Raw genomic sequence first — 25,547 nt, forward strand, 5'->3', positions numbered from 1 at the left:
CTGAGGTCAGTATTTCACTTCCTTATTTTCTCAAAGTAAAAAAAAATTTAGGAATGTAATTTCTCTTTTACATAAGTAAAATTTACACCATGTAAAGCCTGTCGAAGGAATGGTATAATTTTGTTTAAAGAAAAGGAATCAGCATTTATTGTTAATTATCTAAATAATCTTTCAATGTAATGAAGTGTATTTGGAAACAGTTTTGCTGTTACATCTACGGCTGTCCTTCTTTGTAATCGTTTATTTCAGCAGTTGTAGCGGATTTCCAAAGGAATTTACTCATCTCGCGTCCTAATTGGAGTTATTCTTGAGCCAGCTCCGCCAGATTAAAGTCAGGCGGAGCTGCAGCCCCACAGATCAGCAGTAAAGGCGGCATGAATCCCACTTTAACACCCGGGCGGGAGACGGAGTTCCCGCAGTTAAGTGGAAGGTGCGTCAGTAATGCGCCTTTTAATCGAATTAGCGGCTTTTTAAACAGCGAGCCTGACGCGCGACGACAACTGGAGAGAGAGAGAGAGAGGCTGGGCCCGCTGCAAGGCTATTTTCAACACACACACACACACACACACACACACACACACACACACACACACACACACACACACACAGCTGCTCGGAACCATGACAGAAGATGACGGATACAGTTGTCGCGGAGGGACAAGTCAAGTTTAGAGATGGGAAAAAGGTCAATAAACCAACTTTTCTTGCTCATTTGAAGTTTTCAAAACGCGCTTCAACATGTTCCAGACCGACCTTCCTGGGATATATTTGTTGATTTGTTGTTTCTTTTTTTTGTTTTGCGAACTTGCCCCACAGTGGAAGACGCGCTGGGTCGTACTGCGGAAACCTTCTCCAGTCGCAGGTAACTTGTTGGATCAGAGTTTTCTGCTCATTTTCACAATGGACGCAACTGTCAGCTTATTTAAACACACCTGCCATTTCTAATACCTGCTGATTTCCTGCCGTTTAACCAATTAAATTGTGCCAATTTGTGTCTTGGCTGTGCGCCATAACGCAACATGTGCGTCTGCGCGCTTGGATGTTCCAAATCGATCCAGAGAAATTTCATTACGCTGATCCCAGAGCTGACACTAAACGGTGCAGACAGGAGATCACCCCTGTTTGCACCCTTTCAAATCAACAGTCTGGGAAGGAAATTGCCTTCAAATACGAGGTTAATTATCCGAAAGCTTTCCATCCAGAAGCGCATAAACCTTGACTTTGTCTCAGTCCGGCAGAGGTTCGTGTGGACAGCTTGGCAGGGGGAGAGGCGCGTGTCTGAAGGAGTGCTTCACTTGAGATGCTGCGAGGAGAGATACTGAGCCTGTCAGCATACAAAAACATATGGCCTGGAGGGCTGCTGCTGTGTCCTTGAAGAAACTGGCAAGAGTGGCGAGAATAATGTCAGGCAACTCTGCCCTGTGTGTGTGTGTGTGTGTGTGTGTGTGTGTGTGTGTGTGTGTGTGTGTGTGTGTGTGTGTGTGTGTGTGTGTCTTCATCATCAGCTGTGCCAGTGGATCACTTCATTGTTTCAGGCTTTGCTATGACAGCTGTGGCTCCACAGACAGACAGGCCCGCAGCCAGGGATCACACAAAGTGGCACTTTTGTTATTCAGTTATTAAAGACAACATTTACTTTTTATGTCTGCTGCTCTGTAAAGTGTAGCTGCCTCTGTGTGTGCGTGTGTGTGTTCACCTCAGATTGCCTGTCTCTGCTGGTGTACAAGGAGAAGAAGAAAGTGAAGGAGAAAGGCGGCAGCCACAAGGAGAGGCTGAATGTGACGCTGGAGGTACGTTCAGCTCCTTGTTGGTTCAGTCCTGCTGCTGCTGTCACCAACTCTAAACCTCTGAGAAGCAGCGCTTTAATATAGTTTATTTTAAAGATAGTCATTAAAAGGGTGAATAGTGTTGAAGTAAAGGATGTTTCATTATGGTGTTACTGTTGACTTTTGCTCATTCAGTTCAGCTCAAGTCACTTGTTTGAGTACATTTAGTATTAAACTTGTGAAAAAGTTGGGAAAGTCCCATTTCACAGTTGGTAGTTTACCACTTGACAATAACCACAGTGGTCTGAAACCTATAACTTTAAATAATCAGTCACTTTTATTTTGCCTCATTTTGTTACACATTGACCTTCAGAGGGCCTCTGATCTTCAAATCACAGATGATTTGTCTAATTATAGAATTTTTTTGAATAGTTTAAGTTAAAATGAAGTTATCTTCCACCAAAAGCAATTTTGATTTCATTCAAGGCTGACAGAAAGCAATCTCTTTAATTTCATCAATATATTGGAAAGAACAGTTTATTGTGATACAGAAAATCTTTTCTGAGCTCCAGCAGAGATACACTTCATGAGGAGAATTTAAAAAATAACTTGCTTTGTAAAAAAGGTTGCAAACCAAGGCACTGATACAGCAGATGACAGACAGCTGACAAACTGTTAAATCAGCCTTCATGGTAATTTGTTTCATTTATGAATAATCAATTGCCGATGTCTTTTTAGGACAATTTCAGTTGTACAGCAATGAGTTTTATTTTTAAATCACAAGGAAATAGGATTTCTTAGATGTGAATTCAAACTTCTGAGCTGTGTCTGAAACTTCCCAATTCCAACTTCACTTGTTTGTTTGCAGAGAAACATTCGTAACTGATTGATCAACAGACCTCATGAGAGCGATGAGTTATTCTCCTGCAGTTTTATCACAGTCAACAGTCCCTCCATAATCCATTATTCTTTGTGTTACTGATGAATAACTGAGTACGGTTGGTACTTTGATTAAAAAGACAACAGAGGGATAAATTTGGACAGAAAAGACCTGATCATGAGTTGAATGAGTTGTTTCTTATTAGAGCACCACAATGTCCTGCTGAGTGGCCATTAACCCATTTGGAACAATTAAGATGTTACTTTACTTTTTTAGTGCTGTTAGTTTGATAAAAACTACATTATTTTCAATTATTCTCAATATGAACCATTGTAAATCAGTGTGCGGTAAATCTCTCTGCCCTCTTGTCCTTACAATCAATCATCTTGACACACTCAGCTTGCTTTATGCTTATAGAAAAGGTTTTTGTGTTTCCATCTTTTTGAAATCTCTAAATTCACCAAATAAAGTGGACTTACTGACTGTGATGATCCACGCTTTTCAAGATATTTTTAACCGTTTATTCAAATCTGAAATCTTGTAGTTTATACTTTCTAATGAAGTGAGAAATAGATGTTAAAAAAATAAATGTTTTATACCATCAGGACTCCGTAAGCTGCTGAGAGCGTGGTGGAGATCAGCTGTGGGGTCAGCAGGTCTGAGTCCGGAGTCCACTCCGACACCTGACACTGTTTTCACTTCGCTCTCGTGTTTCAGTTTGTGGCCTCATGGCTGGAAAAGTATCCACGCCTGACGTCAGACCGGACCTGACCTCAGTCGGTCGCGGCCTGAGCAGAGCGCGATCGGCCTGCTGTTCGCATTGTGACGGCAGGAGCAGCTCCGCCTGGAATGTGTGTTTAACGGACATGTCCGCCGCTCCTCCAGGGAATCTGTGGCGTGGAGCCGGGCCCCGGGTTCGATGGAGTCTCCTACACCCTGTCCATCCTCTGCCTGGTGCACACGCTGGTCCTGGGCTTTAGCAGCCGGGACGCCCTGCTGGCCTGGGACGCCCGCGTCCGCTACAGCCTGGGAGAAGGTCAGTGGAGGTCACCGTCACCAAAGGTCACTAAAGCACAGTTCACCAGGATCAGGAAGATCAGTTGTGGATTTGTGGTGAAACATCTCTAAACATGTAAAAACTCTTCTTTAATTTAGACTTATTAAAGGGCAACTCCGTTTTTTTGACACCTGGACCTTATTTACAGGTGTGTGCATGCTCATATACTCACTCAGACAAACATCGTGCAGCTCGGAGTCCTCCAGAAGTTATTTAGATCCAACCGATTTAGCCGCACTTATTGGGGGCCACGGCAATGGAGCTTTAGTGCGGGACATAATCTCTGCAAAATCGCTCATTTCGACTATATTTCTTCATCCATCGCCAGTGTTATCATAAAGTCAGCTCGTCTACCGTCTTCAGGTGAGTCAGCTGACAGTTTTCGCTAACTTAGCCACAATTAGCTCGGATGCTGGAGCCTCTCCCGTCAGCCGCCCCGCGGCCCGCGCACAGCGCTCCTTGCCCGGCTTGGAGACCTCCAGAGACTCTCGGTGAGGAGAGACTTCCAGGAGCGCCCCGGGGTTGGATGCTCAAAGCTCTGCTCTGCTCTGCTCTGATGGGATCTGCTGCACTTCGCTCTTCTCTGACACCGTGCTAACTTAGCCACAATTAGCTCGGATGGGAACGTCGCGGAGCTCCTCTCCGCCTCCATGGTTATGCGGCGGTTCCCCGCGCGCTCCGCGGCCGGCACGGAGCGCGTCTCCGCCCGGGAGCAGAGATCCGGAGCTCTCCCGTCAGCCTCCATGGAGCAGCTCCGGGCCGTTTACCCAGTCGGCCCCAACTCGGCCCCTGGAAGCTGCGGCCTGCTTCATGCGCCTCCGTGGAGCAAGCCGCGGCGCGGCAGCTCCGGATCTCCGCTCCCGGGCGGAGACGCGCTCTGTGCCGGCCGCGGAGCGCGCGGGGACCCGTCAGATAACCACGGAGGCGCGTGAAGCAGGCCGCGACTGCTGGAGCTCTCCCGTCGCCTCCGTGGAGCAGCTACGGGCCGTTTACCCAATCGGCCCCAACTCGGCCCCTGGAAGTCAGACGCCCGGGCGCCGTGACAGCTGAGGCCGCCTCAGAGTGCCTCTCTGCTGGGGAGAGGAGCTCCAACGTTCCCATCCGAGCTAATCGTGGCTAAGTTAGCGAAAACTGTCAGCTGACCCACCTGAAGACGGTAGACAAGCTGACTTTATGATAACACTGGCGATGGATGAAGAAATATAGCCGAAATGAGCGATTTTGCAGAGATTATGTCCCGCGCTAAAGCTCCATTGCTGTGGCCCTCGCTAAGTGCGGCTAAATCGGTTGGATCTAAATAACTTCTGGAGGACTCCGAGCTGCACGATTTTTGTCTGAGTGAGTATATGAGCATGCACACACCTAGAAATAAGGTCCAGGTGTCAAAAAACCGGAGTTGCCCTTTAAGGAAATCCTTTCAGCTTGAAGGAATAAAACGTCTGGCTATCTCTGGTTTAATCAATTCGATTGACAGAAGGTTTACTGGTCTTTAAAGGACATCAAATATTTCTTGAGCTCTTTTGACATTTCCTGGGAAAACAGGACTTAAATCAAGGTGGATTTTCATTTTAAATCCAGACTAGGTTTGTCGATAACGCTGTGCATGTGTGAATAACGGAACTGAGATTGAAGTTTCATGTATTCACCTGATTGAAAAACAAAATTCAATGAAGAGGAGCAGCTTTTCTCCTCCGAGATGATGGATTGTCTTCATGTTTGTGTCGACTCTCGCTTGAAAACCTTCTCGGTACGTTGATTTTTTTTCACATTTTGAAGAAGTATTGAAGCCTGAAAGTTGTCTGTTGAGCGACGTCTCAGCACAAAGTGCTGCGACTGCTGAAATGTGCAGCAGACTGTTGGGCGCCACCGTCATTTCAGCAGGTTAAGAGGAAAACATTGGGGTCACCGGCGAGAGGCGAGCAGATAAATTACACTGGGGCTTTCTCAGACAGACACGATCCAGCTCCGTCTCCGTCTGCTGTGTCACCCTCGCCGCTCCGCAGACTGAACCACGCCGAATTCCTCTCATGCTGAAAGGTTGCTTTCTTGTGGTCGCTCCTCACGGTGAGGAGACCCCGGTTTGATTCCAGGTTCTCAGTCTTTTTGAGTGGAGTTTGCATGTTCTTCATCTGAGTGTGTGTTTTTTTTTCTCCAACGTCCGGCTGAAATCCACAGATGTGACTGATGGGTTAATTAGTTGATGGTGTGGAGGTGATTGTCTCTCTGATCTGATCCACTGAAGGTGCAAATTGATTTACTGCATCCCAAAACACCTGTATTGTATAATTATATCACTTTTTAAAGTTTCATTTCCATTTTGTTTTCTATTTGAAAGGCTGCCACTGAATTTGTTGCCAGGTTCCCTCTGCTTGGAGGCTGCATGTTCGCTCTGTGGTTGTTTGGGTGTCACCTGATATCCAAAGATACACTTTTCAGGATAATAGACGCAGACCTTGCTTACACAAAAAAGGTTTCAAGGGAAAATACACCATTTTTACGTTTTTGTTTAAGAAAACATCTTTTGCTCACATGGCAATGATTTTAAATTGATGTCCATTGTTTGACTGATGTCCCAACAGAGTATCACCTACACTGGATCGGTTGGCAGAGCGGTCGTCTCTTAACCTGAAGGCTGTGTTTTTGCTCCCTGTGTCCATATGTTGAAGTGTCTTTGAGCAAGATGTTGAACTACAAGCTGGTCCTAGTGGACAGACCTGAAAGTTTTGGAACTTTCCTGATTTCACTTGAAATTGCTTGGTTGTGTTTCATAGAGGCTCTTTGGGAATCTGTTCAGGAAGAACCAGGTGTAGAAGAAGTCAGATCAAATGTGTGTGCTCGTCTCTGTTTTGGTGTGTATCGCTCTTTGGCTCCTCGTGTTTCTGACTCCGTTAGAAATGATATTGGGTGTAAAATTTTAACCTTGAATCTTCTGGAAAACTGTTCTCCATCTAATCAGACATTCTTTTCACGCTGGCCTTATTGAAATGAAATGTTCCTTCAATTATCCGGGATTTGAAAGCCCTGCTTATATTACTGCAGTCGGATTTATTCAAATCAGTTGCAAATTGAAATAAGTTTCTTTTTTTTTTTTTTTTTTGTGCCGCGGCAGACGGCTCTGTCAGTTCTCCCTCAGTCTCACATCCAGGCCTGTTTCTGGGCTCCAGACGCCATCAGGAGCTCCTCTCGCTCCTTCATTCAGAGTTTGCGTCTCGACCTCTCCTCTTTTCAACTCTTCGGTTTGAAATCCCATCTGCAGCGTATTGTCGAATAGTTTTTCTGTTTTGTTGTCTCCTCTTCAGTATATCATACTGTTTCTACCTTGACGTCGTCGTTCACGCTTTTCTTTCCTTCTGCTGTTTCACTGCACAGAGAGTCTATTTCACGCCTGTAAGTTTTCTCTGAGACGCTGCTGTAAAACTTTGGAAGAAACATCTCCTCATTTCACCTTTCTGTATCTCTAAGTATTCATTTTGCACCTGGAGGCACTGTTTGGGTTACATAAGAACATTGTGCGGAGTGTTTGTGGAGATTCAGCACTTCCTTTATGTCGGTGGACGCTCACAGGGATATTGACGCATCCTGAAGGTGAATGTTCCATTTCTGTAGTTTCTTCCTGCGATGGGAGACACGCTCCATCGAGCCTCCACGTGTATGTCTAAAGAAATTTCAATACTTTAGAAGAAAAGTTTAAAAAAAAATAAAAAATAAAAAATAAAAAAAATCTTAAAATTTGCTACAAACAACTAATCCTCTGTATTTGCTGGCCTTGTGGCCCTGCCGCCCCTCCTACGGGGCCAAACCATTCACAGAATGAATACTTTGAGGGGCTGCAAATTCACCCTCAACAGCTCCTCATACAACTTCACCAAAGTCCTAAAATGACAGAAATCCAGCAAAATGAAAGAGATTGTCTTAATTTTTGTCCTGTATAATCTCTGCCACATTTGGTACGTTCCATTAGCTTCACCTGAAAAGGATTCAGGAGCTCCTGCTTCCTGTTTGGTGGTTGAACCCGGAACCTGCTGATGATCCAGAGTGAAGATAAAGAAAGTTTAAAACAGAATACCAACATCAACGAATCATCCCAGACGGTTCTGATCCGCTCCGCTTTCCCTTCAGACTCTCAGATTTATAAATGGAGAAAACAAAAAGACAACTTAGGACGGCCAAGTAAACACTTTCCAGGGAGGCTGATCCCTGTAACCTTTGCTTTGACATTCTAGTCGACCTTCAGTGGATCTACTTTCATCACTGACCCTATGTGACTTCTTATCTGTGTGAGGATTTGTGTCTTTTGAACAACTTTAAAGTCAGTAATCTTCTCTATAAACCAGACTTTTGTCGCATTTATTCTGAGTAGATAACAACCTAATCAAACTTGGCATGAAATATCAAGTAATCTACTTAACTCTGTTAAACTTAACTGAAATAAAAGTCAAGAAATTGCCTTTGTTTTTAGTTCAAATGTACTGAGACTTCCGTACACACTAATTGATTTTCCACATCAAAAACTATGGGAAGCCTTAATCTCTACTCAGTTCTGTTCATGAAGAAGTTCCGTGTTTCCACTGTTGTCGCTCTGCATCAGTCGAGTTTTAGTATTTTGATGGTTTTGTCTGAGAATGATGATTGAAGTTGTAGCTTTTCGGTGATGTGAGAGTGAAATGTGTGCACTGAAAAATGAAGCTTCCGCATTCAGAATCGCTGTAATGAATTTGATTCATAAGTTCTCCTTGACTCTTCACATGCCGATCATGTGCAGCCTTGAGTCAGGTAATGCTCCAAGTCTGAGATTTAAGACCAAAAATATATTCTTTGTTTCTTTATGCTGCAATTTGTATGTCATCTTTTCTGAAGTGCAGAGAACTTTCCAGCGGTTCTTATCATTCTGTGGCGAGGTGTGTGTATTGGAGCTGATGTTCAGAGTTTAGTCTGAGAGAAGGAGAAGCAGACCTTGGCACTGAATAAATGCCATCTGCATGAAGTGAGCGATGGCAAATTACAGGCAGCAGAGCTTAAAGAACTGCTTAATCATCATTAACTGCAGCCATCGTTTTATACTTGTGTTACTGCAGCTGTGTGTGTGTGTGTGTGCGCTCCAGCGCTCCACTTCATTTCTACCATGATTGATCTTCCGTAGGATTAATGAGCCTTGAGTCTTCGGGACTCGCCGCCGGCGCTCCTCACCGTCTCTCTGCTTCAGTCCACAGGTTCGGCGTCACCGTGGAGCCCGGCACGACGCTGCAGAACGGCTCCGCCTCCCTCCACCTGTGCAACAACCTGCTGGCGCTCAGCCGCGGCGTGCCGCCGTTCGTCATCGGCCACTGGAAGCTGTCGGCGTTGAGGCGGTACGGCGCCGTCCCCAACGGCTTCGTGTTCGAGGGCGGAAGTCGCTGCGGATACTGTGAGTCACGGGGGGGTGGGGGGGTGGGGGGGGTCAGGGTGCAGAAAGTCAACACTGTAGACTGTCAAGATCAGGACAACTCTCTCATTTTAGTTCATATTTTCATACTATTTCATTCTGAATATATATCAAATAAAAAATTGAAACATGGCATCAACGAAATTCCCCGTACCATATTGTAACATTGTATCATCACAAATTGTAACTTCACCTAAAGCATATCATCACATTACACATCATAATATCACATACAGTAACATATTGTAACAAATCAGAAGATACCAAATTGTTTTATTTCTGTGACAAATGAGAACAGATGAAAATCACTTGAAGCACCAGCCAGCCACACTGGCTGATTAGGTCAGTACACTAAACAGTGCTGGAACCAAATACACATCTCTCTCTTCTTTGTTTGCCAAACAAAACAGAAGTTCATGGCACTTTTATTACTTTTTTGATTTTCAGATGCAATGAAATAGGATTTTTTTTGTTTGTTTTGACATTTTGCTGTTTTATTTCACCAGTAAAAACAGCTTGATGTTGAAAATGTAACCTATCTCCTTTCATTTTGTCAAGATTTGTGAAAAGATACTCGATTCAATGTAGACAGTTAACTCAATAAAAGGGACACTTTGGAATTGTTAAAACGTAACTGTGGTTTATCACAGCTGAGTTGAGTTTCTCCAGCCACACCCTGATCACTGCCACAGCAGCTCTCAGTCAAGAAAGAACTGAAACCTGCTGACGAAGAGGAGACCAGAAGATCCTCCAATGCTGGACGTCATGCCGAGATCCAGAGAGATAAAGAACAAATGATCCTTCAGTGTGGAAAAGGTCATAAGGCCATTTCTAAAGCTTTGGGTCTCTGAACCATAATCCACTAATGGAGAAAACATGGAACAGTGGTGAGCCTCTCCAGGAGTGACCAGCCGACCAAAATCACCCCAAGAGCTCCCTGGAAACTCCCTTCTCGAAGGCTCAAGCTGGAACTCTGGAAGGTGGAACTCTGACTGACCACAGAGAGTATGGTCTGGCTCTAGCTCGTCCTCTGGAGACGGCCCGGGGATGTTGTGGAGAAGACGCCAAACTGTCTCAGTGAAACGACGCCGGCCGGAGGACACGAGACGAAGGTCGCAGAATCCATGAGAGAGCGTTCAACCGGCAGAGACAGATGTTCAGAGCGAAAGTAACCGACGCCGGAAACCCAGTGAAACTCTCTGGAATTTGTTTGCTCGACGCTCGGCGCTTGTGACTTTCACATTTTACAGACCTCTAAAGTTTCTCCTTTGTGTTTATAGCTCTATATTTCACTCCATCAGACGCTGAGTCAGAATAATGAACGCTGAATTGCTTTCCGCTTAAGTGTAAAAATGAAATGGGACAGCGTTTGGAGTTGGACATGAAGGGGCATTAAGTGATCAAACCAATTCCAGATTAATAGCAACACAATCAGACTTTGTGGGAAAATCAATAAAAACAACAGAGGAAATTGAGGAAAGATGAGAAGAGTAAAGAAGGAGATCCAAACTGATCATATCTCATGATCTGCAGCAAAATTCTTCAGTTCCAGCTGAGAAGTTGAAGCCATTTTGATTACTTTGAATGATTTCTATTTTGACCAGTCTAAGGGTTTCATGCACTGTATTACCAAAAGTAGTTTTTTCACCTATTGAAATGATTGAATTCATTTTTCACTATCGCTTGCAGGGCTGCAGGTGTATCGAATCAAACAGATCAGTGAAAACGCTCAGATTTTTTGCAGTCTGGTTTGAAAAATGAAACCATTTCTATCGAATTTTTTTTAAAGACAGCTTTGTGGTGATGTAAGGCCAAGCTGATAAACACACACTTATTCAAACAGGTAATCCACAGATGCACATGGGGAACATGCAAACTCCACACAGACGGGCCTCCGACTGGACTCCAGTGATTTTCTGTAGTTGTTTATAGAGTCACATGATCCCTGTTAGACAGCGCTCTCTGTGGATGTGTGGATGAAGCGTGTGTGTGTGTGTGTGTGTGTGTGTGTGTGTGTGTGTGTTCTCGTATTTCTATCCTTGTTGGGGCCAAATGTCCCCACAAGGATAGCAAAACGTGGAACGACGTGCCTTGTGGGGACCTTTTTCCGGTCCTAAGTAGGAGAAACAGTGTTTTCTTGACCATGTTGTTGTTACTGAAAAAAGTAAAAGTGCAAAAACATTTCTTTAGGGTTAGGCTTTGTTGTGGGTGGGTTAGGGTTAGGGTAAGGGTCAGGGTTAGGGGCTAGACATGAATGGGAGTCAATGGATGGTCCCCACAAGGATAGAAATACAAGACTGTGTGTGTGTGTGTGTGTGTGTGTGTGTGTGTGTGGGGTTGCCAAGGTTCAGGTATCATCTGAATGTCCAGCTGATGGAGGGATGAATGCAAAGAATGAGAGGCAGCTTTATGTTTTTGGATGAGGAGTGTGTGTGTGTGTGTCAGAGAGAGAGAGAGAGAGAGATAACCAGTAAAGTGTCTCCTCGGATTGTGTTTTCTTTGTGTTGAAGCTGAACTCAGACCGCTGCTGGGTCGGCGAAACGTGTCCCACTTTTCCACAACGTTCTGGAAACGTTCTCCTCATCCTCTCGTTCAGAAAACAGAAGTTTTTTGTGTGTGTGTGTGTGTGTGTGTGTACTTTTGCAGTGTGTGAGTGTGTACAGGAATAACCATGCGGTCCAGCAGCTCTGGTTTCAGTGATCTGATGAGACTCAGCTATAAATACCAGGCTGACTTTGTCGTGGACACTCTGCTGCTCCCCGGCCAATCGCAGCCCCCCGATCCACCTCATCTGCATGTTACCCAGCAGCCTCGGGGGCAGGAGGAGAGAGGCCCTTTTAGTGGGGAGGGAGAAACACTCAGAATGAGAGAAAGTGACATTCCTTGTGTGGGTGCCAGGTAGAACCCAGTGTTAGTTTACATTTCGACATGCTTCTCTGTATTCAGTGCAGACATGTGACACGTCGCAGCGCAGGCAGGATTTTAACGAGCGCTGACAGACGCATGTAGATTTTCATATTTATAAATCTGTGCATAGCTCGAAAACTGTTGAATGTGTTGAATTCCACCTGTACAGCGACACAGGTGGAATTCAGCAAGTGGTAAAGTTTACAAACCTCACAGTTCAGACTCAGAGGTAAAGTTATCTATATTTAAGCTGCAGACAGAGTGATCAATGCACGTCAATGCCAGGAGTCTCTGGAAAGTAAAAGAAAATGAAAGTTTTTAGTGGAATTTGCAGTGCTTTATATAAAGCTGAGTCATGATCTGTGTTATTGCTGATGGTTAAAGCTCCTCAAACAACCTGAGTGTCGAGTCAAGTCTGGAAGATTCAGTACTTTCTGTCAAAAAGCTCCATTAAAACTCACTTTTACAGGTCTATCATCTGACTTCTGCTCATCACCAAGCCCATTATCAATATAATAGTTTCATTCTTGCTGTTAAGCACAAAAAAGTTATAAGAATGAAGTTGAGTTTGATGTATATGCACAGTATGTGTATGAATGAATGAACACGTGAAAGGAGAACAAGGTTTTATCAATTGCATTGATGAAAATTAAAAGAAAACCCTCAAAAAGACCCCCTAAGCTCCACCCACCAGGACAAATGATTGATAAGAACATGCAAACTCGACACAATAACCACTCCATCATTTACAATTAAAGCTATCCATCCTGCAGCAGGCTCTTTTTATTGCCTGTGCTTAAAGGTTTCCTCATAACAGTGAATATCTTTAACTGCACTAAAGCCATCAGTCTGATTAACTATAAGCAGAGGAAATCGTATAGTTTCTCACTGCTTTTCCTTTTCCCACCATGTCGTCTCAGTCAGCACCATCCTCCGTGCAAATGTTGAATAGTTGCGCCACTAAAGCTTCATAGTTCTTTATCACTTTGTGCTTTTTTTAATCTAGAATCCCTCCTTTCACCCTGTCGGCTGCTGATTTCCCCAGAGGCCTTTCTCTTTCTCTTTCTGCTCGTGCCTCTCTGTGGGGCGAAGCTGCTGAACCCGGGGCTTTCTTCCTGCTGCAGCTGCGTCTGGGCGTTCAGCTGCGCCTCGGATGATAAGATCTGCGGCTGCGGAGCTGAAAACAGGCGCCGCGGCCAGCCGATTCACCCACTGCTCCTCCGGGACGGCGGTCGGCAATCGCTCGAGCTGAGACCTTCCTGAACGTGTGTGTGTGTGTGTGTGTGCGTGTGCGTGTGCTACAGAGCGACATTACTGCCCGAGCTGTGATAATGAGGCCAGCGTGTCCTGTAATCGATGATGCTTGGCGCCGAGCCCACGTCTTAGCTGGACGGGTATTTCCTGGCTTATCGGGTCGACACGTGTCCGTGGCACACACACTCTCACACCCCCACGCCGTCTCTCAGTGCACACACACACACACAGACGGGGTAATAAAGGATCTCAGCACGGTTCGGACGGCCACTGCTGCCTGTGATCTGGATAAAAGCGACTGGAAGCTGACGTGCCGTGTCAGCAGGCCCTCGTCCCTCGGCGGGCGTAAACACACATGCCTCTTCGATGCACGTGCGAACGTGCTCGGCTGGCACGTTGGACTCGCGCTCTGTGAAGCGTTATAGCTCTCTGCGGTGCCCCAAGGTTATTCTCCTGCTTTTTCAGGTTCTCTCAGAGCGCGATCCAACTTTAGCAAGTGCTTTGTCAGGTGATCCGGAGGTTCAGCGGCCCCCAGAGGGTTCAGCGTCTCTGACTGTCCACTTGTCTCTACAGCCTCTCCGCCTGTGAAGCTTCTGAAACTGGGTCTGATTTACAGTCAGATGTTACCTGTTGACTTATATTCACGTGTTAGTGAGAGTAAACAGTCAAGATCAGCAGCCGTCCCACGCACACACAAGATCCTGGGAGAGTGTTTCTTTGCTGTACCTTTATTATTGAATACTTAAAATACTTCTTTCATATCTTGTTTTTATTGTACCACGCCATTTTTCTCATATCTTCTTTCTGATGTTATGAACTTTACACACGTGTCAAAAATGATCCGTTTATCAGTTTCCTAATTACGTCAATTCATCCTGAGACAGTAACTTGCATCAAATAATCACTTTAACCGTAGTCTGGGCCGAACCAATGTTTTAACCTAATATTTTAAACACATTGTGTGATGCAAGGACCAGAGACCACAACGGTCCATCTCAGTTCTCACAGCCTCGCAGACGACCGCCACATGTTTTCACGTCAGTCTGGAGCTCTGGAAACTTCAGCTGCTTCATTTCCTCCGAGGGTTTCTGTGTGGAGTTTGCATGTTCTCCTTGTGTATTTATGTTTTTTGATTAATTTTTTCCCAGTCCTGACTTCCTCCAACAACATAATTCATCTGCACTTCTCTATAAATGAAAACAGATTACCGGTATTGCTGCGATAACGTTCCATTATATTACCCGAAAAATACCCTGAAATCGTTGGAGAAGATTAAAAGCTTCCTCAGGTTGGTGATGATGTTTTTATACGAAGGAGAGAGTTGAATGAGCACATTTTACAGCGTGGTTAAACCGCTGTCAGCACACCTTGATTTAGAGGAAGGAGGGGAACTCCGTCTCCGTTTATCGGGCTGTGAGGAGGGAAACTGCAGCAGGAGAGGAGATGAGCTGCAGGAGGACTTCAACAGTAAATCAGCTTCAAATCTGACTTGTTGTGGCGGAAGTTAGAGTGCCAGACGAGGAGCAGGATGACGTTGCTCCTGCTAGCAGATGGACAGATTTCCGGTCACACTTCCACACAGAAGTCACCTCCCAGCTGCAGTTTTTTTATTTATACTTGTAAAACTGCTGCTTTTCACACTAGGCTAATGTGTGTGTGTGTGTGTGTGTGTGTGTTTTCGGTCAGCTCTTCGTTATACCGCTGCCACACTGCAGCAGAACGTTAAACCGTTACACCAACAAAGTGCATGCGTCATGATTTTTTATCTCCTCGTTTAAACGCGGAGCGTCTTAATAAGAAGCCGAGAAATGTTGAACAACTAATTGAGCTCATAAGCATCCATTACATTTGATGCTCTGCAGTGATTCAGCTCATTTCAATTAGTCTCTGCTGCTGTTTTCATTGCTGTGTGTGCATATTCTATGAAAATGTGTGAAATGTGAAGGTTGTAGCTGCATTAATTAATAACTCGTCTTTGTAGACGTGTTGAAGTACTTCTAGAAATCAATCCACTTTGTAGAAATACTGTAAACACGTTGTTTTTCCAAGATCCAAAACTCAGATAAATGCAATAAACTCTACTTTGGCCAAATCCCTGAGTGAGAGCTCACTTTGTCTTTTCCAATCCTCCCTGATGTCAGACTTTGATGTTTCATGATGGGTTTTTTTTTTTCTTTCTTTCTTTTTCTGCTCTTCTTGTGTTTTCACTCACACCTACCTCTGTGTGGGCCTGTTAGCAGAGTGGGATTTTTACGTAACCTTTGGAAGAAAAGGCTCGGTTGTGGCTCAAAGAGCAGCCTTGCTCGTACAGGAGCCTTCTGAACCTCAATGAATAATGTTTGGCCTTGCTCAAAAATGAGATTTTACTCCAAACCTCACAAACAAACCCTCTTTCATCTGCTCCACGCTGCTTGGTTTACAACTGCCGATGCTGCTCACGCTTCTGTTTTATCCCACCACGTCTTTGAGTCATTTATCATTTTTACTTAACACACTGTGGCTCTGATCTACTAAAGCTTTGTCTATATTAAAACCACACATCGGGGTGTCAAACGTAAGGCCTGTGGGCCAAAACTGGCCCCAAGAGACTCCATTTCACTGTATTTCACACCAGAAGGTTTCATTAAAATTGGCTTTGTGTTGCGATTATTGTAATTTTCAGTCGTCATTTTTTTAGTTTTGTGGAAATACAGACATTTTCATCATCTGCACAAGCAAAAAAAACTTTTATGTTTAAATTTGCAGGTTGTTACGGCTGCATTCTGCTATTTCTAGTCTAAAACACACCAATTCCTCATTTGAATACTGGCCTCTGTATTCTCAGTAAATCACATGCCAATGCTTTGCGTAATTTGAACATGTGTTCTGGTTCTGGCGTATCTTAGTGAAAAGGTCCGTTTAATGTGCTTCCGTCCTCCAGGGGCTGGAGTTTTCTTCCTGTCCTGTTCAGAGGGAGAGCAGATCAGTTTCCTGTTCGACTGCATCGTTCGGGGCATCACGCCCAGCAGGGCGCCACATGGCCTGCGGCCGAACCTGCCAGGTAACCATCAGCACGCATCTCAGAAAACGGTTGAAATGCACACATGAATTCTAATTTTTCATCTACGGGTCTGACCTCCTGCTCTGAACGATCAGGCCCGTCGGCATGCGACTCTCTGACTCCCGTTCTCAGCTTTACTGCCTGTTTATTGCTCGTGTTCAGCGTTTGCGTGGAGGTGCGCGCTAACGGAAACGCCACATGCTGGAGGCGCCAAGGGGTCGCCCTGCAGATTGAAAGGTCGTGGCTTTGTGTGTCACCTCTCTGCTCTCGTGGCACACCGCTAATTTCTCAGGCATTCGCTCCTGTTAGAACAGAACGCCTGGCGAGGATCTGGCAGCTGGAGAATATGTTAGAAACAGAAACAGAGACGTGTCTCCTCTGCTGCCGTTGCGTGCTTCACACCCGACCCGTCCATGTTTCAGGAAGTGTGTGTTCAGTTGTAAATATGTGAAGACGTCAGGACCCTGAGGTTTCTGCCTGCGGAGGAGATCGAGTCATAAAAACAGTATCTACATGGATCTGTACAGGCGAATATTGGATTTACTGTGCTATTGCTATGACTGATCAGAGATCTGCTCAAAACAGCAAAAGATTTCATTCATAAAAATGCAGTAATATTAATGTAATACTACATTGTTGCTTGAGTATTACATTTTGAAGTGAGTTTAATGCAATATCACCAATGTAATTAAAGTTTATAATCTATATAGAACAGTATTGAAAGTTACTATTTTAACATGGTGTCAAAATTCTTCATTTGCAGGATTTGAACCGACCACTGCTGCAACGCAAAGAAATAAGTCAAGTAAAAACTGTAATATTGGCAGACGAAGGGTTAAATTTATAATAAAAACCTCCACTTGGCATTTTTCACAGAGTGGGATGTGATCTGAAAGATCCTGAAAACATTTGCTCCCGATCATTTCCAACCTAGTGATCAATACATTTCCTCCAGAATTATTTATGTCCTGCTCATCTGTGAGAACACGTTCTTTCTGCTGAGGTTTCAAACTGCTGAGGACCCAGAGTCCAGCCAGAGGTTGGCGCTCGGCGCTGGCTGATCGCCTCGCTGCAGTCACTGGAGTCCTGCGGAGCTTTCCTCATTTCTGTTTACATTCATTATTTCTGAGGGAAGCTCGCTGCCTGCTTCAACCTCCATGTCTGACGAACGAGCTGAATCCGCTTCTCTCCTCATCCAACGTCCATTTTGCTCTTGTTTACATCCAGGGTTTTCTTACGCTGCTTCTGTGTTGTGTAATTTTAGGGAAAAGCAGCTGTAGATCATTTGAAAAATGGATCAACAATGTGTGTATGTGTGTGTTTGTGTGTGTGTGGGAGGGGGGCCCGGTCGTGAGAGGGCCTCGGTAACCTCACGACATTCAGTGCTGCCAACTCGCTAAAATTAGCAGCGAGCGGCTGCGTTAGCAGATGTTAGCCGATACTTCACAGTGTTGTGAAGAAACTTCAGCATTAGCTGTCCGCCGTCCAGAGGCACGGATCCACGGGTTAGGTTGTTCACACCGGCACTCACACACACCCTGACCCACTGCAACACACACACACACACACTCCTGCTCCACAGATTTGTGTATCCAGCAGGCATCGGGTGTGTAATTGGCTGGTTTGACGCTAAACTGAAGCTCCAGTAGATCGTCGAGGCGCCTTAAACGTCCTGAGGGAGATGTTACATTTACACACCGGTCTAGCAGACAGTTGGACAGACACACACACAAACACACCCACCGACATACGCAGACTTGCCGCGTCATGTTTGTGAGGCTTCTTCATAGATAACCTTACCTGACCTCAACCTTCTCGGCTTTGCATCTGATATTTCATGAATTCGTAGGAATGATTGACTGAATGACTCAATAGACTTCATGTCAGGAAGAAGCTTCAAATCTGCCCAGAAAATGACGATGAAAGCAACACTAAAATATTCTGTATTTGCCATTTGTTACATTTTCTTTCTTTTTTGTTGTCTCTTAATTTTCTATAAAGCAGAGAATTTTTTCCTGTCATTGAATTCTATTTTTTCTTTCATGTTATTTTTGTCATGGTGATTTTCAAAAACTACAGAGAGAGACATGACTTCTAAAGTGAAACTTTAAGTTGTGGCCACAAAGTACTATTTTCTCTACGACAAATGACTATTTTGTGGCCTTATTATAGTATTTCATGGCCTGAAATGACTATTTCTGTGGTCTACTCTGTTCCAGTTAGAGGTTAAACACTCTCATTCATTACCTCTGTCCTATGATGTGATGAGTTATTTGCAGCATGTATTGGTTGTCACACAATATCTGATACTGTGATTTGATACACACTTCATCTTTCATCACCTTTTGACCTAATTCTCCTTCGCCTGTGCCAGGCACTGCTTAACCGTGGTGTGGATATATCAACGTTTAAAGCTCAAATCTCATGTTTTCCCATCATTTACAGAAGTTGTTAAAACCTAAAACCTTCCAGGGGGATTGTATTATGGTTTCCTAGAGTTTGTGCATGTCTGATTGTGTGTGTGTGTGTGATTTTGTGTGTGTGTGTGTGTGTGTGTGTGTGATTTTGTGTGTGTGTGTGTGTGTGTGTGTGTGTAAGCAGCAGATCCCAGCGCCGACAGCTGTTCGGCAGAGGAGCGAATCAGCCAGGAGACGTCGGAGCTGGAGAAAAGACTCAGCATGTTGTCTCACTGCAGCCTGGCCAGCAGCACAGGTACTTTCATCTGTCAGCTCCACAGCGCACACACACACACACACACACACACACACACACACACACACACACACACAGATACACTCACAGTTCAGCATCTTGGATGCAAGGCCAGCAACTTTCTGAAACTTTTCATGGCAGCAAAGTTGAAAGGAAGCTTGTGGAGTCGATGGCAGCGTCTCGGGGTAAATGAGGCCTCGTCGGTCTGGATGGGGTCAGCACTGCCAGCCGCAGGGTCGGGGTTAGCGGCTGCAGTTCCACCATTCCGTAGCTTTGACTGGCAGCGAGCGGCTGCAGTATAGCTAATAAAACATTATCTGAATGCTCAGGAAATGAGGGGGCTAATCGATCTCAGTCCCACTGTTTAAGGAGCCAATCAGCAGAAAAGTTTCCAATAATTATTGTGAGGATTCGGTTCTGCTGACATGCAGAGACTTTTGTTTCCCGCTAATGATGCACAGGAACTTTCAGATGATTCAGCAAATGAGCGCTGGTTTTTGAAGACTGATTTCACAGGGTCTTTGGTATATATTATCCAGAGCTAAATGAACATTTTTGAATCTGATGATAATTAGACGATCTGTTTCCAGCAGTTTCTGTCTGATTGGTTAATGAATCATTTCATTACGGTCTAATAACCCCGTCGCCTCTTCAGCCTCCACATACAGCTGCAGCACATCTGTTGCCGCGGACGACCGCAGCAGCATCTCCAGCTCCTCCTCCAGCCAGTCGGACACCAGCTACGGCAGCCGGCCGTTTTGGATGGAGCCGCTGTCCAGACCGCCGCCGGCCGGCGAGACGGCGTCCAGCTCGTCCTCGCTGAAGACCCTGACCGGCTCGGACGACCGGCTGTTCGCCGCGGTGATGGGCGGCTCCGCCGGGCGCCCGGCCTCCGCCCAGCCCCGCCCCCGCGGCCTCCATGACAGCGGGAGGCAGAGCTCGCTGGACAGCGGCATCGGGATCGGTCAGTCCTCGTGCTCCGGGAGCTACTCGTCCTGCACGGGGAGTCTGGACGCGTCCAGCCAGGGGGGAGGGGAGGAGTTTGGCTCTGTGGCCAGCCTCCCCGCTGTGCCCTCAGGGCCTCCTCCCCCTCCTCCTCCTCCTCAGCCCACACCCGGTCCAGAGAGCATCTCTGCTCGTGTCTCCTCCTCCTGCTCCTCCTGCTCCTCCTGCTCCTCCAGATCCGTCTCCCAGGCTGCCCGGAGGCACAGTGATGAGTACCGCATCCCCAGCCTGCTGCGGCTGTGGTACGACACCCCCAGGAGTCTGCTGCACGCCGCGTCGCCACCGCCGCCGCCATCGCCATCGCCATCGCCATCGCCATCACCATCGCCAGCCCAGAGAGAGACACCCGAGGCGGGTGGCGGTCTGAAGCGTCTGGCCACGATGCAGCGCTCGCTCTCCTGGGGCAGCGAGAGGGCGCCCTCTGTTGACAGCGACGGGAGCTCCACGCCCACGGCCCTGCTGCTCCCCGCACACACTCAGGTATTCACAGCGTCACGCTCAGCATGGCCTCTTCCCCGTCCGCCACTTCCTACTGCTACATTTTCCATTAAATCCAACGAAATCAAAACAGATGTTTACAAATCATCATCCTCGTCACTCCCGGGTTTTCTCCCACCGACGCTCATCTCCATAATGTGTCTGCAAACCCACAGCGGCACCGCCATTCTCATGCAAATACATCTTATGTAACTCTTCCATGACTTTAGAGGCGAATCAGTTCTGCCTCGTCCAAACAGGCACGGAGAGAAAGAGTAACGTGGCGGCGGAGGATTTTCAGCCTGGCTCCTGCTGCCACTAACAATCAGTGCATGTTTGAGTTCAGCTCCAGCGACACCCTGCCATCCTACAACAAGGCCCTCATGTGTTTTTCACACTTGCTGTGCAAACTGTCCTGGCTTGACTTGACATTTTGATGAGAAAATACTTGAAAGGTCTGGTGATGATGGTGCCGGTTTGAGTTTTTCAGTGTGGAATTGCTGCCACAACAATACAGTGGAAAAAAAAAATCTAAAATCAAAATTCATGTTCACTAATCATGGAATGAAATATTCAACGTTTTATGGAACATGTTTATTGATTTTGGGAGTAAACCAGAGAACCTGAGGAAAATCCGTGCTTGCACAGGGAGAACATTCTGACAACTGACTACTAATATTCTGGTGTCAGCTGCAGGACGTGTCCCACTAAGGCCCCGTTTACATGACGTTTCAGAAAGGTTTCCCATTTACACTCTAACATTTTGAAAACGATGTAGAAGAACTATTTACTGGAGTTTGCACGTCCTCCCTGTCATTGTTCAAGCTTTCCCTGATCTTAGGATAGCGACTAACCCCGTCATCTTGAACACAAAGGTTAGAAGAAGCTGAAAGACGCTCAGCTCTCTGCAGCAGCTGCTCTCCATCGGGGCTGAATGCTTTGAAGTACCGACTTATAGAAGTAAAAGTATAAAGTTTAACATTCAAATATCTTTTGTTCATGGTCGTGTTGGTTCTGCTCGAGCCCCCAAAGGCTAAATTGGTTAAATTGTCAATTGAAGTTGTACCTTTGGAAAGGATCAGAGGCCAAAAGTATCGAAGTCACTGAGGATCCTAATCCTTAAAATTTATGATATCTCATGTTTTGTCTCCTCTTACAAAGTTTCTACCAACTCCACCTATTAAAATGATCAAACCTGCAGAGTGTTTTAGTAATTCTGCCAAACATGTCATCCTGTCGTGCAGCCGGCCTGAATAATAATAAGGTCCCACTTTTCCTGATGCAGTTTTCCTCTCGTTTTAACTTTCACCTCTGTGTTATTCAGCTCTGCAGTGTTTGCCACTGATGCACCAGCACTTCAAGCAGCAATTATCTGGCCTCTCTTCACACACACACACACACGCACACACACACACACACACAACTGCTTGCTATTGAATTAATGACTCACTGGGGCGGCTGCCTCTGTAATTGTGATTTACAGTATATTCGATGCCGTACAGGATCATTTGAGAGTTGAACACACTGCAAAACGCCAAGCAGAGTTTGCTTCAGAAGCAGGAAAAAGAAGAGGGGATGGTGCTCAAACACAGTCACCTCTCATTAAACCGAGTTCTGGCTTCATACGTAAACACTTCCTACTGCTCCACAAACCTTTAAAAGTAGAAAACCTTTTTTTTTTATTCTTCCAGTTTATTTGTTTTTAGGAGAGGGTTACTCGCTCTTTCGAGGGCTGCTTCTTCTGTGCGTGGGTGCTTTTTATCGCTAATTTAAGTGACTATGAATGACTTTGGCCTGGAAATCGCACAGAGGCGAGTTAAGATGAGACAGAAGTTTAATTATTCCTGGATCCTCCTCGCTGTGCTGTGACTGGACCTCCCGCTGCACAATTAGACTCAGTAGGACTTTATATCTTGATGATGCCACTTGTTACTGGGTAGTATGTACACTGAAGCTAGAAGCAGGGAAAATTGCCCAAATCCTCACTACTGGATGTTCATGCTGTCTGCAGAACTTCGTACTGCTATTTTAGGGGTCTTTCAGGATCAATCGGAAATGGTTCTAAAGTGATGGACTACAGTCATTAACACATTTGGGCTCATTATGGCCCACCCAACAACTAAAACCCAGGGCTGAAAGCAGAGGGGTCTAAAATAGGGCCTGTGGGCCAAAACTGGCCCGTAAGAGGCTCCAAACCACCAAGCAAGTGGTAATAAATTCAAAGAAAACACTGATTTCTTCTTAAAGCTTAATTTTGAATGCAGAACTCACAACAGTGATGCAAGAAGTTCTTTGGACATTTATTTTCACTGAATCAAAGTACCAGTGAAAATGGCTTTACGTTCAGATTGTTGCAATATTTGTTGGTAATTGATTGTTTCATTTTTGTGAAAACATAGTTTAAATTAACCACGTGTTAACCTTCCAGGGGAAATTCTTCTTCCTGTATTGAGCCAGCCTTTTTCTAGGACGGAGTGGGCAGCCACATTAAGGCATCATGGGGAGCCGACGGGGGTCAAAGGTCTTGCTCAAGGAGCCACACTGGCGATGTGTCAGCTGTGGGACTTGAACCTGCCAGCTTCCGATCCCAAGCCCATTCCCACCGCTGCCCCGAATATGCCACTAATTGTTTAACACCCCTGACTTAGAGGATCTGCTGCTAACACCGCGGAGCACACACACCAGCTGCTTTTGGAAAAAGCAACAATAAGGAGTGGAAATAGGTATGTGGTCATGGCTGTTCAAAAATAGCCTGAATACATAATATATGGTCTCATAGAAAACAAATAAACTGACTTCTAACTGGTGTAATTGGTGTGGATGTCCGTCACAAACTTGTCTGCCTCCATTATTGTTATCTCCGTCGACTCTTTTTGAGCGAGACCTTGAAAACACTCATAAGAGATTTCCCCACATTGTGTGTAATTAATTTTTTTAAGGTTTGTGAAAAGCGTTTCTCCCTCATAGCTTCTACATGATCGTCTGTGCAGGAGAGGAAACAGCATGACTCGTGAGTTCTGGCAGATTGTGTAAGTGTGTGTATGTGTGTATGTGGAGACAAAGGAGAGTGGGAAAACGGCACGACGAGACGGACAAAGTTAATGAGTAGTGATGAAACCGACAGAAACTGTGGGAGAGGAGAATCCTGCTGCTGGAGGCACAGGTGACCCTTCTTTATTTATCCGTCCTAAAGTGTCAGCAGTTCAACAGCTACATGTTTGGTAATGATTCGCTGCATTAGTGGAGGAGAAGTGCAGGCTGGGAAGATCCTTCCCGAGCCGCTGCGGAGGAGGAAACGGTAAATTGGGACACGCTGTCAGAAATCTCCCATGTCTGCCGGAGCCGCCCTTTTGTCTCCTGTCTGGCACCTTTGAAGATGTCAGCTCCGTCCTCTCAGCTCCTTTTTTTTTTTTTTTAACTCTTCCACCTCCTGACCGAGCGCTTTCCCTTCCCCTCCCTCTAATCAAGCCTCTCTGTCTCCTTCCTCCATCCGTCTTGTCGGCGGCCGTACCTTCAGAAGCCTGGGTTTCCTGCCAGCCAGACACACCGCCGCAGTTAAAACTAATTAACCTTCCTTGATTATAACTGCTCTCGTCTCCCCACTCAGGCCGGTCTCGGTTCAGACAACTACATTACACCGGAGCAGTGGCGGTCAGCGAGGAGCAGATGCTTGTTTCAGGTACGATCCTATCTGCCTACTTCAGGCTCATAAATGAGCTTTTCTGTGGTTAAGAAAGCGGAAGCGACGCTCATTCTCCACTGCAGTAGAAGCTCATATGAATGAACCTTTTTCACAATTTATAGCTCCCTAGTTAAACTCTCTCCACTGGCTCCCGGTTGGGTTCCGTGTCCAGTTTAAAGTCCTGGTGCTGATCTTCTGACCCCTACATGGCCAGGCTCTCATGTATATCAGAGACTTAATCAAGCCATACAGCCCGGCCCGGAGCCTGAGGCCATCAGATCAGGACCTGCTGAGAGTCCCCCAGACTCACTTTAGAACTAGAGGTGACCTCTCGTTCACATCCACTGTGAAACACTTTGTGACGGCTGATCTGGGAAAATTGCTATATAAATGAATTTTACTTAATTACTTAAAATGAAGCTGATAAAAATGACTTTGGAATAGTGTTTTTTGTTTAATGAATATACTGATGATATCTATCAATTTTTCTGTCACCATATTCACATGACATGAAAGTCATAAATAACATTGCAAAACCTCTAACAATGTGCTTTATTGTTTATATCTGGCCATTTCCCAAATAAAATGAAGTCATTCAAATATACATAAATGAGAGTAAACACAGTCAGCTACACAAACCACAGACCGATGTCCCTGCTACCACAACTCTGCAGAATCTTAGAAAAAAAGTCTGTAGTTGCAGAATGGAAAACTTTCTTGACAAACATTAGATTAATCAAGTTCAGCACGGTTTTTAGAGCAAATACAACTTCCATGGTAATAATTGACACAATAGAGGAAGTCTCTGATGCACTTGAGCTAAAAAAAAAAAAAGAACTGTAGTTGGAATGTTTTTATCAATTTCAAGACAGTCACTTTCAACACAGTCAATTTCAACACAATCACTCACTCAATGCTCTGGTCAATAAACATGGAAATATGGAGTATCGAGGGGTCGAAGAAGATACAGAAAGAGAACAGTGTGTCAAAATGAGGCTGAACGCGTCTGGAAAACTTGGTATTTCTGGTTGTGGCCCCCAGGGAAACTTAACTCAATCAGGGCAGCCGGAGCGCGCATTATGTCGTTCCTTTCAAATTCTCCCCAAAAAAATGCTGGTGCCGGACCGGCACTGCAACTGTCAAGTGACAATTTAGCGCTGTTAGAGGTACTTACAGTGAATATGTCAGGGCACATTGTACCCATCATTAAAAATGTGTAACATATTTATGGTGGAAAATAAATATTTTTAAAGTTGAAAAACTCTTTAATGCACCTTTAATATATCTCAATAGCTAAAACTGTTTGCAGATGACACTGACATATTCTGTAGTAGCGACAATCATA

General features: G+C 45.3%; 1 protein-coding gene across 1 annotated transcript; it reads left to right on the forward strand.

Annotated features, from left to right (window-relative positions):
• Positions 1–615: 615 nt before the first annotated feature.
• On the forward strand, positions 616–24,401 carry LOC115389871 (protein Dok-7-like). Its single transcript, XM_030093437.1, has 9 exons — positions 616–685; positions 817–862; positions 1,702–1,790; positions 3,532–3,682; positions 8,907–9,107; positions 16,207–16,326; positions 18,928–19,038; positions 19,694–20,523; positions 24,375–24,401. The coding sequence occupies exons 1-9, from the start codon at positions 632–634 to the stop codon at positions 24,399–24,401; spliced, it is 1,629 nt and encodes a 542-aa protein (XP_029949297.1). The 5' UTR covers positions 616–631.
• The last annotated feature ends 1,146 nt before the right edge of the window (positions 24,402–25,547 follow it).

This window comes from Salarias fasciatus, chromosome 6 (genome assembly GCF_902148845.1).
Source record: "Salarias fasciatus chromosome 6, fSalaFa1.1, whole genome shotgun sequence".
Lineage (NCBI taxonomy): Eukaryota > Metazoa > Chordata > Actinopteri > Blenniiformes > Blenniidae > Salarias > Salarias fasciatus.